The sequence below is a fragment of the Vipera ursinii genome (assembly GCF_947247035.1).
Source record: "Vipera ursinii genome assembly, chromosome: 6".
Lineage (NCBI taxonomy): Eukaryota > Metazoa > Chordata > Lepidosauria > Squamata > Viperidae > Vipera > Vipera ursinii.
In genome coordinates, this window is record NC_139515.1 from 764973 (window position 1) to 783378 (window position 18406).

At 45.8% G+C, this 18406-nt stretch overlaps 1 protein-coding gene across 3 annotated transcripts in view; it reads right to left on the reverse strand.

The window, feature by feature from the left end:
- The window catches only part of ETV6 (ETS variant transcription factor 6), a 101598-nt gene that overhangs the window by 23712 nt on the left and 59480 nt on the right, over positions 1 to 18406 (reverse strand). For all 3 annotated transcript variants that reach the window (XM_083365884.1, XM_083365883.1, XM_083365882.1), the window contains exons 3-4: positions 1547 to 1711; positions 421 to 555 (exon numbers count right to left, since the gene is read on the reverse strand). In XM_083365884.1, the coding sequence (XP_083222010.1) occupies positions 421 to 555; positions 1547 to 1711 (300 nt within the window). The remainder of the gene's footprint in view (positions 1 to 420; positions 556 to 1546; positions 1712 to 18406) is intronic.

Here is an 18406-nt window from a genome sequence, read left to right on the forward strand (position 1 = left end):
ACCTGGCAACTTTTAAGATGTGCAGACTTCAACTCCCAGAATTCCCCCAGCCAACCTGCTGCCAGGGGAATTCTGGGAGTTGAAGTCCGCAGAACTTAGGTTTGAAAATACAGTTCTAATGTTATAAATATATTCAGGATTCATAAATCACAGCTGTAGGAGTGATCTACATAGGAAAGCACACAGGCATTCCATGCTCCGAACACTGATGATGTGAACTAGCCGGGTAAGGAAACATCTGCAAGAAAACAACGCAGCTCAGAGCGCCCTAAGGACCCCTCATTTCGACCCTGAGTTGCACACATACTCCTTTATTGGTGTGCTTTTCCCCTCCCAGCGGTCCCCTCTTTCTTTCCACAGCATACCCTGAACTGCTCGTGCAACTCTGCTCCTCATAAACGGAGAGATCCCTGCCGTTACCTTCGTCGTGGTTCTGATGCAGCATGACGTCTGGCGGAGCATGGACAGAGTTCCCAGGGTGAAAGAAAGGAGAAAACAACATGTGGGAATTCCTTTGCTTCAAGATGTGCTGAAGAAGCTCATACAACACATCGCCTGGAAGAAGAGAAAAAGAGAGAATGGATTTTGGAAAGACTCGTGAGAGAGAGGAAGGCCCGTTACATTTATTCACGTCTTCGTCTGCATTCATTCGGACACTGGCCAGCTGCCAGGATGGCAAAACGCAAGGAAAGCCCACAGTTCCTTCCTTCCAAGGCACAAAACTCTGCCTCCTGCTTGAGCTGCAGAAAAGTATTCACAGATGGTCCTCGACTTATGACAACTGAGCCTAAAATGTCTGTTGCTATGCGAGACGGCTCTTAAGCGAGTTTTGCCCCGTTTTACAACCTTGCTTGCTGCAGCCGTTAACTGAATCGCGGCAGCTGTTAAGTCAGTAATATGGCTGTTAAGTGAATCCAGCTTCCACACCGAAGGTCACAAAAAGGGGATCTCGGGACACTGCGACCGTCATAAATACGAGTCAGTTGCCAAGTGCCCAAATTTTGATCGCCTGAGCATGGCGACGCTGTAATGGCCGTGTGAAAAACAGTCAATTTTTTATCACTCTGTTTTTCCCCCAGTGCTACTGTAACTTCGAAGAAATCGTCGTAAGTCAAGGACCTCCTGTATGTTTCAGCCCCAGATCCACGGCTTGGCTCGAGTGCCTGGGTTCACCCGTCTGGTCAGAAATTGCCGGTCTGAAGCCCACGGAGGGACAAAGTAGACAACCTCCTAGGAGGGCTGCTTGTGGGCGACCTACGGCAAAAGGATGAAGCGTGTTGTGACACCACAAGGAACTGCTTCTTTGATGCACAGCTAGTCCTCGACTTATAGCCAATTGACGGGAGTTACAAAGGTGCTGAAAAAAGTGACTCGCGACGGTTTTTTACACTCAGAACCACAGCAGCATCCCTGGGGTCAACGCAATAAAGCTGAATTAAAAATATTGCGGGTGTCGATTCTCCCCCCACATCTGACCTCTGGCAGATTTTGCACCGTTGCCCACTAATGCGGTTCTCCTTCTGGAATGAGCTTTTCAATTACTTACCAGAGTGGGGAGACCTGTATCGGAAGTCCTCTTTGGTGAGTAGCAAAAGAGCCTTGCCGTTCATCTCAAAGGTGTTGCTGTCGATGGGCCTGAGGGAGAATTCCTTCTCCGCCCACTTGAGCCAATGGGCCACGTCGTCTCTGCTCCAGTAGACGGGCTGCAGACCTGCGGGGGAATCAAAGAGGAGGATCTCAGCAACAAGACAATCCCTGGGTGGAGGCTGGCGGGATGCACGGGTGCGAGGTGTCATGGGTGGATCTAATTTATTTTATTTTATTTATTTTAATTCCATTTATATTCCGCCCTTCTCCGAAGACTCAGGGCGGCTTACAAGCAATGGCCATGTCAAGAGCACAGGCCTGCAGGTTTGTGTCTTAAGCTAGATCTCATGGACCCGAGCTATCCCGGTCTTCTGATACTGAGCACAACATAGATACTACAGATATTAAGCTGCTCCGTGTTGCTACTCAATCTCAAACTCTCTCTCTCTCTTTGGAGCACAGCTCTGTATTTTTGCAAATGCCACCCTCCACCAGGAAGACGTCCCTTAGCCTCGTAATCTGTCAAGAGAAAATGAACTTAGTCTTGGATTCATAGGCAACCCTCGGCGGATCAAGGGGAGGCGCGCCCGGCGGAAAGGATACGGAATCTGCCACAGGGAGAAAAGAGAAGCTCCACCCCCATCTTCCGGGTAACACCACTGCAGCCCAGAGCAACCTGCCACCACGGCGTCCTTTACAGTAAAGCAGGAATTGAAAACATAAATTTACCTAAGAGCACCAGAAAATATTATAAAGTACAACACTAAGAGCAAAGCCGCTGTCTTTCTAGACTTTCCCTTTCTTCCTCTGAAGGTCCCACCTCTGCAAGGCCGCCGTGCCGAACTCCGCCAGGCGTGATGTGCTTTTGGAGTCTCCACCTGCAAGCAGCCGGTTCTGCCGAGTCTCTCGTTTCAGGAGATGCAAAGCTAAACGCGTTTATGTCCAGACCCGTTACATTTTGGGGATCGGGTAGAAAGAATAAATAGGCACACACTCTCTCTCTCACACACACACACAAAAAGGACCTGCGCAAACTCCTGCATTTGGAGGATTTGTACAAATTGCAGTATCCATTATGGAAGGTGGGCCGAAGATGAATAGCTAAGGAATTTGCAGGTAGGTTGAATTAGATGGATATGTATTTTGATAAAATTAATTTTTCTACGTACTCAGTCATCCGTACACAAATTTAACATTAGGAGTCCGCAAATACATCCAATGGGGACATCCATAAATTTAAGTTGGCTATACGGACAGAAATTCTCCAATATCGCTGAGAGTTTTTTTTTTTAAAAAAAAATCACCAAGACGAAGGGCAACAACCTGAAATGACGACATGCGCCGGAAGATGGATTGCTAAGAATACAGAAGATTGCTCTTTGCTCCTTCTCTGCAAAACCTCACTGTTAGGAGACAGGTACAAAAATGCATTTCCTTTTTCCTCTTTGAAGGAAAATAAATCAAAAGGCTGAACTTTGCTCGTTACAAATTGGCTTAAAATGAGTGTACATTTCAAGATGGAGAGACGCCACCGACTGAAGGACTGCTGAGGTCCTTCAAATTAGTACGTGGCAACAACCGGATCAACTCTGACTCAAATCAACCACGACTGTCCTCCGGACAGTCGGAGGCTGGTGCTGAAGTTCAACTATTCTGGCCACCAAATGAGAAGAGAGACTCATGGAGAAGACCCCAATGTTGGGAAAGACGGGAGGCGAAAGGAGACGGGAACGGTAGAGGAAGAGATGGTTAGTTTGATGGGGTCGCTGACGCAACGAACGTTGAGTTTGGGCCAACTCTGGGAGACAGTGGGGGGAGGCTGGCACGGTATGGTCCATGGGGTCGCAAAGAGTCGGACACAACTTAGCAGCAGCAACCACCACATCACGGAACAAAACTAATTTTTCTGAGTTCCTGAAGACAAGTGAAATATCTAGTTACTTTGGACTGCTGCTTTCTAACCAATCGGGATCCTATCTTGCATCTTAACCAAACTGGAGCCCTTGGTGAAACGGAAGGTTCCTGAAGTCCACAAGAAGGACGTGGTTCTGAACGACGTGGCCTGGAGTGGCAGAAAGGCACCTCCATGAGTCCCTCTTTGATGGAGTGGGCAGTCCAAAAATGCTACAAACAAACAAACTGTGTCTTTCACAATGGAGTCATCTGCTGAGACATCGTATTAATGAAGGATCTACTCAAGATTATGGAGCAATCATACGTGGCATCAGCTTCGGGTTTGAAGCAATGGAAAGCAGCATGGGTCTTCAGACTGAAGAAGCTACTCGGATAAGCAGCAAAATGTTTCAAACAAAGAAGTGTTTTTCAAAAGATTTGAAGTGTTAAGGAAGGCATAAAAGGGTGAGCAGACCTAGCAAAATGGATTCCGTAGCCAGGAAATCTTTCCCGCCACCTGGACAATGCCTTAGAGATGACGATGAGTGGGGTGAGAAACTACAGCTCAGGAGAACAGGGCTAAGAGAATTCTGGGATATTCTGATGAACAAAACTCCATCCTCAAAGTAAGATCTGGTCCGTGAAGTCTTATGCAAAAACGAAACGAGAGTTTTCTCGTTCAACTGTAGCCCTGAAAGAGCCAGCAGATATCAGCACCAAACTGATCTTGGAACAAAGCTGTGTCATGACCCATTGGCTCTTGAAGAGGAGACCACAAGGAAATCTCAAAGTTTAGACTAGACTGGGAAGTGGCAGAAGGCAGCAATGACAACCAACTTAGAAACAAGAGATCAACATGGATGTGGAATAAACTCAAGACCATCTTTGCCTTTTCCCCCCTTTTTTTAGCATCTTCTAACAAATACGCAAGATAAATGGATGTGTGCGCTATTGGCGATAAAGGTGTCTGCACATACTACCTGAAGTTACAGCTTTTGGCCTTTTCTCATGTTCCATATGAATTTGCTGCAAATGAATACTCTGCACCTTGGAGCCTCAGCCACATCCAGCATGGAGTTTGCAAGACGCTTCCGCACTTTTTCAGTCAACTATTGTAATCCTTGGGCCAAAGTGGCAAATTCTTCTGTTTGGTTGCAAACCTGGTGAAAGGACTGTATAAAACACTCTGGAAGAATTTGGTTCTGCTGCAGTCCTGGAAAGACTCCATTTTTCTGGGCAAAAGCAACTACAATATCATCACAATCCCTCTTTGAGTCTTTTCATGAACTGAAAAGCTGAACAGGAGCCCGTTAAAATTGAAAGTTTACAGTAAGCTGCCCTCATGCCCCCCTATTTTGGGGATTGATGTCCCTCAATTTCTTTCTTTCTTTCTTTCTTTCTTTCTTTCTTTCTTTCTTTCTTTCTTTCTTTCTTTCTTTCTTTCTTTCTTTCTTTCTTTCTCTTTCTTTCTTTCTTTCTTTCTTTCTTTCTTTCTTTCCCATTCAATCTGCTACGCCTCAGGCAAAAAACCAAAATAGTTTCTCATTGAATTGACAGAGCTCAGATAGGAACAGATTGAGGATGCAGGCTAGTCTGAGGTTGCGTAGCTTCTTCTAACTACCAGATCAGGCAAAGATTGGAAGTGTAAAGAAAAGGCATCCGTGGGGAGGGGGGTGGTGGTCAAAAAAAGTCACTATGGCAACCACAGCTGTGCCATTAAATCTTCCCCCTTTTTCCTGTGCATCAGAACCACCATCTTTTTTTGCACGACCCCTGCAGACGTCCTTCCTTAAATGCACACTGCATTGTGTCGCTCCCATTTCATTCTATTTCCACAGGACCAAAACTGCAGCTCACGGGCTACAATTAAAAGGGGGAAAGGCTGGGTTGCAACAGTATTTATCCATTCCGAATTTCTCCTCCTTCCTTGGGAAATGTCACAAAACCAGCGCAGAAGGGAGAAAGGAAAGAAAAAAAAGGGAGGGAGGGAGGAAAGAAAAATGAGCTGAGATGTTTCAAAACATTTCAACAAGTGGGTGGGAGAAAGGAAAGATTGGATGGGAAAGTAAACACACACACACATCAACATCAAATACGTGTGGGGGAAAATCCTGCACATCACAACCGATGGGGGGGAGGGGGAACAGCTTGATGCTAATTATAGCCTACAAACTCTTGTGGAGCCACACAATCTTGGCAAAAACACACCAGCTTTTGAAATCGAATTAGAAAGGAGAGCCACGGGGGCTTTTCACAAGAGAAGGCTGGAATAAAAGAAAATGGGGCTGTTTGGGGGGCCCTTGAAAGCCCTAGACCAGGGGTAGGCAACCTGGGCTCTTTGATGACTCGTGGACTTCAACTCCCAGAATTCCTGAGCCAGCCTGGCTCAGCTTGGAAACCTCTCCGTTTCCCCTCAGCGTGGCTGGCTCAGGAATTCTGGGACTTGAAGTCCACAAGTCATAAAGCGGCCTAGGTCAGAGGTAGGCAACCTTGGCCCCTTCACGACTCGTGGACTTCAACTCCCAGAATTCCTGAGCCAGCCTGGCTCAGCTTGGAAACCTCTCCCTTTCCCCTCAGCGTGGCTGGCTCAGGAATTCTGGGACTTGAAGTCATCAAAGAGCCAAGGTTGCCTACCCCTGCCCTAGACTGCCTGCCAGTAGAAACAGGGATGTGGTTGTTGGTGCTTTGCTGTTTCCAAACATTTGGATCTACAATGGCAGGCTTGTATTTTATTCAACACCATGAGGGCTAGGAACTTATTTTTAAAAATGCATTGCATTTCAATGTTTTAGTTAAGGGTTTTTTTTGGGGGGGGGGTTTGATGCTCAGAATTGCTTTTCTCAACTGAAGTTTTTTTAAATATACAGATCATCCTTGACTTACAACGGTTCATTTAGTGACCGTTTGAAGTTTACAACGGCCCTGGAAAAGGTGATTTACGACTATTTTTCACACTTACAACCGTGGCGGCATCCCCATGGCCACGTGATTAAAATTCAAACGCTTGGCAACTGACTCACACTTATGACGGTTGCCGTGTCCTGCGGTCACGTGATCACTTCTGCGACCTTCTGACAAGCAAAGTCAACGGGGGGAAGCCAGATTCATTTAACAACCAGGTTACTAATTTATCAACTGCGGTGACTCACTTAACAAAGGAGGGCAGAAAGGTCGTAAAACAGAGCAAAATTCACTTAACAAATGTTTCACTTAGCAACAGAAATTTTGGGCTCAATTGTGGCCGTAAGTCGAGGCGCGCGCACACACAAAATATACATAATATAAACCGTGAAAGATGAAAGGCATATAAAAATAGGGAATAAATTACAAATACTAAGGTGAAAATAAGAAAACACATCATGAAGATTACAGTTTTTCCAACATATGGCTACATTATTTACAAAGTTATAAACAGCTTATGTTACCTTTTGCAGAAAAAAACTAAAAGTCAGTATTATAGTTGAACTCACAGACCCACAAACTGACTCTGGATCGGACCTTCCTTTATTCACTCCGGACACTGCCCAATTTCCATTTCCGTGTCCCATTTTCAATTTTACATTTCCCGGTCTGTGTACGCAGCTTAGCGTTGCTGAGGGAGAGACAGGTGTCTGCAGGTGATGGGATGCGTGTCAAAAACTCCAAGGCGGCCCCTGTGACCCCCCCCCCTTCCTTTTTGATACGCTCGTGTGAAAAAGGGCTGGGGGGGGGCGCTTCGGTCCAGGTGTTGGGTGCCGTCTGGACATCTGGATCCCTCCCACAGATGCTCCCGAGACTCCCCCCCCTTACTGGACGTTTCTCTAAATTTAGACACCCTAAAATCTGAGTTATGTTCCTGCTGCAAAGATGTACAGGATGATGTCATACTAAATGAAATCAACAAGAAGCGAGTTAAGGTTCCTCTCTCTCTTTTTCAGAAAGGACCTCGTTTAAGAAAAGCCTATTGCTTTGGGGTTTTTTAAAGCCTCGGGAGCAAATAAATCTTCCTAACTTCTGGGCAGAGCTTCTTGGAAGGAGTCTTCCTCCCCCCCCCCCCCCCCCAGCTGCTGACAAAAGCCAGGGATCTTGCTGGGAATTTTCCAACTTTCTTCCCGAAAGAAGGAAAAATGAATTGGGCCTGTTTGGGGACTTTATAGCCTCCTCCACTAAAGGGTTAAATAAAGGGAAACCACGCAGCGCTCTCTTCCGTGCAATGAGCAGGGATCCCTCAAAAGAGCCTGTGTGTGTGTGTGTGTGTGTGTGTGTGTGTGTGTGTGTTCCCCAAGTGAGCATATTACTCACAGTCCCAGGTCTGCTCTAGAAACTTCAGGTGCCTTTCACAGGCAGTCCTTGGCTTACAACCCCAACGGAACCTAAAATTTCCGTTGCAAAGCAAGACAGTCGCTAAGTGAGTTTTGCCCCATTTTATGACCTTTCTGGACACGGTGGTTAAGTGAATCTGGCTTCCCCCTTGATGTTGCTTGTTGGAAGGTGGCAAAAGGCGATCGACACCACAACCATCGTAACTACATGGCATTTGCCCGACGTCCAAATTTTGATCACCTGACTGTGGGGAAGGCTGCAACGGCTGTAAATGTGAAAAACAGTTGTAAATCACTTTTTCCACTGTCGCTGTAACTCTGAACTGTCACTAAGTGAATGGTCCTAAGTCAAGGACTATCTATGTGAAGAATGGCCTGCGTTAACTCCTGCAGAGTTCCATTACTAGTCTGAGGCAAATGCACAGGACCCCAGAATTATGGAGTTGTAAAGTCATCAAAGATCACCTGGTCTACCCCTCTGCAGAAAAAACAATTACGCCATCCTTTAAGAGAAGAAGGCTGTCCAGACTTTACTTAAAAACCTCCAGAGAGAGAGAAAACTCACAACCTCCGTAGTTGTTCCACTGCTCCTTACTGAGGTCATCAGGAAGTGTTCTCCTTACGTTTAAGAAAGAAAACTTACACCTCTTTCTTCAGGATCCGGGGCGCTGGAGAAGACCTTCAAGTGGAACCCTTTTGTTGCACCTGAACAAGTCCTGTAATTTCTCTCCTCCACCTTATTTCCTCCAGGCTAAACATCCCACGTCCCTCCAGCCTGTCTTAAGTCCCTACATGACTTCTATCAACTTCCCCCCCCCCCGGCCTCGTTTCTAATTGGTCAACATCATTCTGGAGCTGCGATACCCAGAAAAGTCCAGAAAGATGTAAGCAAATCCAAAATTGGCTCTTCTTGAAAAGGTAAGCAAGGTCAGATGATCCAACTATTTAGATTGGAAACGACCAGGAAATACTGGAGTTCTAGTCTAGATGGAGAAGTCAAAAGACATTCCAGACAAAAACAAATTGCAAAACACTTCCTTATGGTTGTTAAGAAAAGTGACCGGTAACTAGGTCATCATCATTCAAGCTGGAGAATGTACTTTTAACATCAATTAGGAATTTGGCCATTGGGACGGAGGCCCTTTATGGCTTTTTTGATCCTCAAGGATCAAAATATTTAAAATTTCATGTATCTGGGAAGGCTCTGAACTTGTTCTTTCAGCAATACCGTATTTTCCGGCATATAAGACGACCCGGCGTATAAGACGACCCCCAACTTTTGAGAAGATTTTCATGGGTTAAAAAGTCGTCTTATACGCCGGAAAATACGGTAGTTCTCTCTCCTTGTCTCTGTCAGAAAAATCAATTGAGAAGTGTAGAATAGAACAGGTTAACTTTATAACAATCATGGTGTTTTCTTAATGACCGCCACAGAAAAAGTTGTAAAATGGCAGGATCGTTACAGTCTTATGTCATGGACTACTTGCAATCAATGAAACACACCAGCATTTGGGAGGGTGTTTAATATTCACCTGAATTTCTGCAACCTAGAAATTGTAGTGATCTTCAATATCAGGATTTTCATAAATTGCTTTTGCAACTGGTAATACTTCTTGGCACTAATGCAGTACCCAAAGATGGGAGTAAAGAAGCCAAAAAAAAATCCAATCCTGAATCTTGAAATAATGTTCAACTGCCTGCAAAAATTCACTTAGTACTCCCGGTTTTCCAATTTCCCCTTTTCAGCAAATGAGATGGAGAAGAGTATTGACATCGCAAATCTAAGCAAGGTACGCTAAATCTAGATCCAAAGGAATTTCGATCCAAGGGGCTTTGCTCTGACCTACTTTTGTGTAACTGCGTTACTAACCTTGCCCCATTAAAAGTAGGCCAGTCCCACTAAGACCGAGAAGAGGGTTGCTTCCTTGCTTTTGAAAAGATGACATTTAGACCTGGGACTTCCCGCTCTTGCCCTTAGCCAAAGAGAAAAGAGAGAGAGAGAGAGAAAAAAACAGCAGAGTGGAATGGGGAAATGAAAATGATAGCAAAAACAAGGAAGAAGGAAATACGATGAAGGCATTCTTCGTTGCAAGAGGGAGAATGGAAAAAACTTGGCTAGCAACATCAAGGCCAAGTTAGGGGTCAGGAAGAAAGCTGTTAGGTGGGGCATCTCCAATACACAACAATACACACCGGGCAACACAGAAATACCTTTGGGCCAATCCCTGGGAAGGGGGGGGGGGCACTGGGAAAAAAAAGCAGGAAAAAGAAGCAGTTTTAAGACCCGGTTGGCCAGAATCAACCGTGGTAGGATTTGCACCGAAGGCCGTGGCTTTCAAGTGTTGCATTCCTTTAGTCCCACCAGTCTTGTCTGCACAACGGTTCCTTCCCCCTGAGCTTCTTGCACACTTCTCAGATGACGGGGCGGGGGGGGGGGGGAACCCTTCAAGGCCCCAGCCAGTCACTCTCTGGCTACTGAAAATCTAAATTAAGCTCTGTAGAAAATATCAGAAGCTTCTGCTAGGGATCCATACGGGATCCTTTCTCTAGCTCTGTGTTTTGCAGTGGTTTTTTGGGTGAGGGGAGGCACATACAAGAGACCTAGGTTGCACATTAGCCCTCCAGCCCAGTCCGTGGAACAATTGTCCTCCACAAAACCGGTCCCTTTTGCAAAAAGATTGGGGACCGTTGCTGTACATGACAGATATAGATTATGAATTGTTCTTTTTCCAAATCCTAACGAATAATAACTAGTCTTGCAACTTGCTTCGCAATTCTTGCCGTCACGGAACAAGGCCCAGCATTCTAATTAGTTAAATTAATGAGTCCAATCCCTACAGAAACAGTACAAAAATGTGACTTTTGTTGATGTGTCACAAGGAGCCCCCTCCTCTACTTTCAGAGACTTCTCAGCATCTCAGTCAACTCCCCATCACCAAATGCCAAGGCCACCTGAGGGGTCCAGAAGAAGCCCCAACCACATTATGTGCACCCCGACCTAATTGTGCAAGGCACCAACTGCACCATGTGTGCAATGAGTCCAGATATCCCACACTTCCCCCGTTCCCAACCCTCACGGATGCCCAGGCTGGACACTTTTCCTACAGCAGCAACGGGCAAGAAGAACATGGATTGGCAAGGATGGCAGTTCTCAAGGAAGGACACCTTGAAGGTGACCTCCACCAAAACCCAAGACTTCTCCAGAGCGGGGCTCCTCAACCTTGGCAACTTTAAGACTTGGGGACTTCAACTCCCAGAATTCCTCAGCCAGCAAAGTCTTAAAGTTGCTCTAGAGCAGGGGTGTCAAACTGCTGGCCCACGGGCCGGACGCGTCACGACGAAACCACGCCCACCCCATTGCCGGCAATGAGGAAAAAGCTCCGATACGTTGCACGATGTCACGAGTATGACATGCCTGCTCTAGAGGTTAGGGCCAGGCCTTAAAGAGTGGGGCATTTATCCCATGCAGACAGCCACCATCTTGACTTTTTTCGACTTTCCCCTTGCATACGTCCTTGATTCTACCAGGGAAGCACGGTGCAAAAGAGAGGAGCCAGGTCTTGGGGAAGAATCTCGTAGGATGTTCCACGCTTCTTCCACCCTAACGGCCCTCCAGGCTTCATGGCTGACAGGCTGTAAGGAAGTTGGGCGGCCCTCTGCAGCTGCTGCAACCTGAGATTTGAACCATTGCTATTATCTGGCCTCTCCAGCATCTGGCCTCGACAGGAAGCTTCCCCTGCCTTTTCCGTCACAGGAAATTTCCTGTGGAGGAAACACTTATCAGGCAAACAAAGAGCTTCGGGGTATAACGAAAACACTCAGTGACAAGCTGAAATAGCATTTAGGTCATTCTGGTGAGGCGGCTGGATTTATTATTCAGTTCCAGGAACAGAACAAGGAAGTCAAGTTGGAGGTGAGCTGTCTTGATAGCGGGGAAGCGTGCAAGCAAATTCCTGGCTCTGGGCTATATCTCCTTCCAACCTGCACTTGCAACCGTCTGATTCGGACAATCGGACAGTTACAAATTAATTCTCAACTCTCCAGAAGAAGCAAAAGAACCACAGATGACTCCATTTCTGAAATATATCAATATATACCAAAAAACAACAACAACCCTTTTCTTATCTGCTGTGACACACTTCAAGGAGAATTCTGTGCAAGTCAGTCCCAAAGTAAGAATGAATTATTTCAACTGCCTTCCTCTTTAGAATGAGACTGTATTAAGAGAAATTCCACTACACCCACCTGCAAGCATTGAGGGATAAGGTGGTATTGTGACTCTATGCCCAGTTAAAATAAGAATAAAATATTCTAGAGTCAAAAGTCAGCAAAAATTCAGAATGTTGAACATGGACGAGGTGGGTTCTTCAGAATCTCAGATTTTATTATTTCAAAAAATAAAATAAAAAAAATCTCAGCCTTATGGATCATTGATGGATTAAAACATTTATTAGCTCTTTTCATGTTAAAATGTTTCTAATTTAGCTTCCAAAGAACACATCTAACATCAAGGAAAAAAGAAAATGTAATGAAGCTAAACGTTAACAACAGCAATCTATATACTACTAAAACTCTTTTTGTCATGACCTTCAACTGGTGAAATGGCGCATCAGAGGGCAAGAACCTTTCAACCAAGGCGCCTCCCGATATTCTGAAGCGCTGACAACAATGAATGTGTGGTGAATATCAAGGATTTGATATGGCTTGTGGACTAAGTCACAGGCCGAAGAGTGAAACAGGGCTATTCCTTGATGCAGCCTAGATATGTTTCTCAACCTTGGCAGCTATAAGATGGGTGGACTTCAACTCCCACAATTCTCTAGGGCTGCTGGCTGGGGAATTCTGGGAATCGAAGTCCACGTGTCTTTAAGTTGCCCAAGGTTGAGAAAGACTGCTCTAGATCCACTCGCCCACAGAAAAAAAAACTCGCTAGCGGAAGAAGCAGGTTCAAGAAAGAGCAGACAGGAATGAAAAAATGGCTTAAAAGGTCTTTTGGGATCAAGATTGTCTGGAGCAACATAGCTGATGGGTTTTAAGCTACAATTAGTGGATTAGTGAATTCCCCACACGTTTTATAAGTGGTAAAAAAAGAAGATATGTTTATGAACGCTGAAGGCATTTATGGGATCCGGCTGTTCTCGTGCGTGTCAAAGGCGGATGTAGAGATTGGGCTGCTTTTACCGGGCTTCAAAAATCAGCCCCATTTATTTGCATCCATAATACTGAAATATCTGAAGAGGGTGCCTACGGCAAGAGTTTCTGTTGCACCGATTCCAACAGGCTGGCAAACTGTTCTCTGAGGAAGGTTTCCCAGGAAATGGGAAAGCTGACTCGAAGAAGGCTGGAAAACCGTATTCCCTAAGAGTCTGGGAATTTTTCCAAGTCTTTGCAAGAGGAACAGAGCCGTCTGAAGCCCTGTTTAAAGCAAAAGCCCATTTCAGTCCTGACTTCCTTGAACTCGGGCCCGCTGGTGAAGGGCCAACGGAGGCCCGAAGCCCTGCAGATGCATTTATTTATTCAACCTTCGGCCTCCTTCCTCCTCGCTGGATCCACACAGGTTGCCTTTCCCAGCAACCTGGTCAGGTGCTCTGGCCGGAGGGGGGCTGAACTTCCCGTAACTTTCACGCAGCGCAACAAACTCTGTTGTCCTCCAGCTGCCAGGAAGAAGCTTCTTCCGTGGGGGAAGAATCCAGCCACACTTTCTCTGGCAGCGTCTACCACAAATCCACAACTTTGATTGAAAGCTTGTCCGGGCAGAATATTTGGGGGTGGGAAGGGGGGGAGAGAAAGCTGCATTTCAAACTCTTATTTCTGAACCGTCCCCGGACGGACTTTGAGAGCGCTCTGCCCTCCGTCTATCCCTGGCACGCCCCAACTTCCCTTCACCCACCCGGCTGCAGCTGTGGTCAGGAGCCTCCTGCCAAGAAGCCCCCCCTGACCCCCACCCCAGGAAGTTCCAAAGATCTCTTCCTGCGCAGGAAATTTCCTGTGGCCCAACAGACATTCCTGTTTGCTTTTATCTCCCCCGTGCATTTGTTTTGGCAGCGGGCAATTCTTCAGCCCGAAAGGACCAACCGCGCCCGTAAACGGGAACGGAGGGCCTTTGCTGCTGGCCCCTCTTCTCCCCACAGAAAGAGGGTCCGACACAGGGCTCACCTGGCTGGAGGAAAACTAGGAGCTGAAAATGGGGAGGAAGACTCAGACATGGCTGAGGGAAGCTCATGAGCTACAACCTGACCCCTCGGGGATACCCGGATTCTACGGAATCAAGATCCGGGGCGGAGTGGCCGAAGGAAGATTTTTATTTATTTCTATTAATTGTCAGATCTTTATCCCGGCCTCATTACTTTACAGGTAACTCAAGGCAGTGTACGTACCTAATATTCCTGCCTCCTCTTACTTCTCCCACTGCAATAACCCTGCGAGGTAGGTTAGGCTGAGACAGGGACTCGGCCCAAGGTCACCTAGCCGGCCTTTATGCCTAAGGCAGGACTAGAACTCAGAGCCTCCTGGTTTCTAGGCCAGCCCCTTAACCGCTACACCAGACCGGCTCTCTATTCTACACTTTTTTCCCTTTTAAGCACCAGGGTTGCAGCCCCAAAGCATTGGGGAACCCAGAACTGACTTTGAATTCTTGGGGGGGGGGTGCAACATAGTTGCATTTTCCCCATCTTAGATCAATGCACCGATTATGGGCTGCTGGATAGTCTTTCCAGGTCTCCTGCCACCAATAAATCACTGCCAGGTGCTGCTCACGGAAATCTGTTCGAGGGTCGGAACGTGAGTTAGGACTTCTTCATTTTAATTTTCTTTCGGATCCGGTTGATTTCCAAGTTCAAACCAGTTCAAGGGAGACCTGAAGATCTGCTCTCCTCTGAAAGAGCCGTTCTGGATCGCTTGCCGAGCCCACCTCCAAAGTACGGGACCCGTATCATAAACTTATCTATCAAAATAGTCCAAAAAAAAATCTCTTTATGAACTACTGCCAGAGCTAGAAGTCGAGAACGACAGAGGAAAACAAGACTGCCCAAGATCTGCTGCAAGGCCCACGGAGTTGAGTTCAGCTAGGTAGGACAAGGGTCTTCAAACTTGGTCCTTTATGACTTGCAGGCTTCAACTCCCAGAATTCCTCAGTCGGCATGGTTGGCTGAGGAATTCTGGGAGTTGAAGTCCACAAGTCATAAAAGGGCCATGTTTGAAGATCCCTGAGCTAGAAGAAGTCACTGCTGTGAGGTCTGCTTAAAGTAGATGACTGTAGCAGACAGTACAACAACCCTGTGAGGTGGGTTGGGCTGAGAGAGAGTGACAGGTCCAAAGTCATCCAGCCGGCTTTCAAGCCTAAGGCAGGACTTGAACTCAGGGTCTCCTGGCTTCTAGCCCATCTTGCCTCTGCGGCTCAATGTTTGCTTGCTAGAACACCTTCAATTGTCCTCTCTAAATATCCCCTGGCTATTTTTTCCGGCTTCTTTATCCGACTTCCTTGTTAGTTCTACAGCTCTGTTCCCAGCTCTAATTATTGCCTTCCTTATTCCGTCTGAATGCAGGACATCAGCAGGCAGAAAGCATTCGTGGAGAGGGGCGACGTTGGAGATGCCTCTGCCTTTGCTTCTAAAATCTTTACAGCAGTTTAATTTTCCAACAGGACTTGTCTTGACTCTCCACCCACCCACCCCCACCTCCTTTCCCATTCCTTAGGACAGGGGTCTTCACACTTGGCCCTTGGATGACTTGTGGACTTCAACTCCCAGAATTCCTCTGCCAGAGTGCCTGGCTGAGGAATTCTGGGAGTTGACGTCCAGAAGTCGCAAAAGGGCCAAGTTTGAAGATCCCTGCCTTAGACTTTTGTCGGCAATTAGTTCCTTGTTGTCAACTCCTTCCTCTTATTCTCAGCCAAGCACAACGAAATATTTTCCATTTTAACACACAACAGACACACCCCTGCAGCACTGTCTGCAGTACCTTCTAATCAACATCTTGACTTTTTTTCTTTTTTACATTGCCTCCCATGGAAGCCTTTAACTTTCTGGCCCGTCATTTCTGCTAAAGGACAACCTGACAGACACCAAGGCACTGGGACTTCAAAAAACCTCTGCCCTGTTCGGTCTGAGGAGGAAGGACCCAATTTTAATAAACGAAGGTGTTTACTTTGGGATGTAAATAACTGGTTTCCGTTGTGTGAGCGATCTAATCCTAGATCAGCGTTTCTCAACCTTGGCAAGTTTAAAATGTGGATTTCAACTCCTAGAATGCTCCAGACGGCACTACACAATTTTTTTTAAGGATGCCTACAAGACTGGATGAGTTCACGGCACATTCCTTGAACTTGAAATAAATATCACTTAAGTTACACTTTGCAGCTAGCGATGACAGAACTTACTCTAACCAAGTATCTATGCTGCCCTAATCATTCCTCTCCGGAGAGTCACAGTGTTAGAAACAGCAGAATAAAAGCAATACAACCATCCATCGCAATAATAAAAACAGAAGAAATAACGAACAAACATAGCTGGCAGCACAACTTAACAAGTGTCTCTAGAAAGTCCAATTACACTATGACATCTTTAGGCCAGGGGTGGGGAACCTTGGCTCTTTTAGGACTTGTGGACTTCAACTCCCAGAATTCCTGAGCCAGCCATGTTGGCTCAGGAATTCTGGGAGTTGAAGTCCACAAGCCCTAAAAGAGCCAAGGTTTCCCCCCATCCCCCAGCCCGGCCTAGGCTATTGCGTTAACAAGTTACATGCAAACTGTTACTAAGCACATTTTTACTCTCTTGAACGTTTCTTCTAAGGCTGTTCGCTTAGAACCATTTGTTTAGTGGCCCTTCAAGGTTGCACAGGCCCTGCAAAAAGTGGCCTACAGCACTTATGACCACTGCTGCATCCCCGTGTCACGTGATCAGAACTTGGATGCTTTGCGACCCGGGTGAATTTACAATAGTTGCAGCATCCTGCAGACCTGTGAGATCCATTGTCAGCCCTTGCCAGCCGGCTTCAGACAAGTAAGGTCATCAGCCTTGTGATTTACTTAACAACTGCAACGACTGACTTAACGACTGTGGCGAAAAAGGTCGTAAAACTGGGTGTGACTCACTTAACAACCACAGAAATTTTTAGCCACAGAAATTGTAGTCCCAATTATGGTCATTAAGTTGAAGACTACCTGTAAAATGGGCCCAAAATATCCAGGAAGTTATCACAATGGACACGTGGGAAAAGATTTGGGTGAGGAACGTAAAATTTACACAAGCTCAAAACTTAAGAGAGAACTTTTATAAAATGTTTTATAGATGGCATTTAGATCCTAAAAAGCTTGCAAGTATGTATCCGAACTATCAGCCAAAATGCTGGAGATGTGGAGATGAAGATGCAACATATTTTCATGTATGGTGGACTTGTAAAAAGATCAAGGTTTTTTGGATAAAAATTTGGTGGAATATGCAGAAGATTTTTAAGCAAAGGATAAAGTTTTCTCCGCAACTCTTTTTGTTGGGAATAATTACGGATGCTACGGTTGTGGACACTAAGTTGATGTTAAATTTAATTACGGCAGCAAGACTTTTGATAGGTCAGTATTGGAAGAAAGAGGAACTGCCGACCATAGAAGAGTGGACTTTAAAGGTCTCCGACCTGGCAGAGATGGCGAAGATTTCGGCCTATTTGAAAGATCACTCGCAAGAACGCTATATTATGGAATGGAGAAAATGGATTGAGTTTGTCCAGAACAAGTATAGGGTTAAGAAGTTTCATGTAGCATTTGAATAAGTCTTCTTTCTTTTTTTCTTTTTCTATTTTAGTTTCTTTATATATATTTAATATTATTAATGTTTGTCTTATCCTATATAAGCTAGAGAGTGATGGATTTTAGAGTTTATGGTTGTTAGTATATGGTTGTTTATGATTGTTTTTTTTATATATATACCTTGTATTTAGCTCTGGGAAGTCGGGGGGGGGGGAGGGGGGAGGGGGTAGAGGTAGGGGGGAGGGAGGAGGGAGGGGGAGGGGGGATTGTTAAAGATAAATTGTATGTTAAAACTTTTCAATAAAAAAAAACAAAAAAAAAGACTACCTGTACTTTTCATCAAATATTGGGTCCCTGACATCTAGTCATGTAAGAGAGTTTAGTTTCTTGAAAAGCCAAACTGCGGCTTTCGGCCCTTCTGCCATTTTCTCTGTCGTGAGAACTTTTCCAACCTCCCGGAGAATTGCACAAAAGCCACAAGTCCTCCTGTTTTATTATATTTAAAATATTTAGACGGTGCCTTTGGGGAAAACATTTCTTCAGGCACACAAATGTTAGCCTTGCCTTCGGAGAATGGGAGACCGTGGCTGAAAATATCCTAGCCCTGATTACCTCAAGTGAAATCTACTGGAAGGGGATTACGATCACACTGGGGGAGCGGATCCCATTCCCGGGTGTTTTGGGCTTTCTAGTGCCACACCTTGACTCTGACTCCACAACACACCGGCAGTGAGTACAATTCTTTCCAGAGTTGTGTTCCTGCCATCTGCAACAGCTTCAGCCTCCAGACTTGGCATAAGGGCAGCCTTGGAGAAGACGTCACGGTAAGTGAGAAGTTAGTTTAGCGGTACAATTCTCATACTGGCTGAGTTATCCCTCCCAAGAA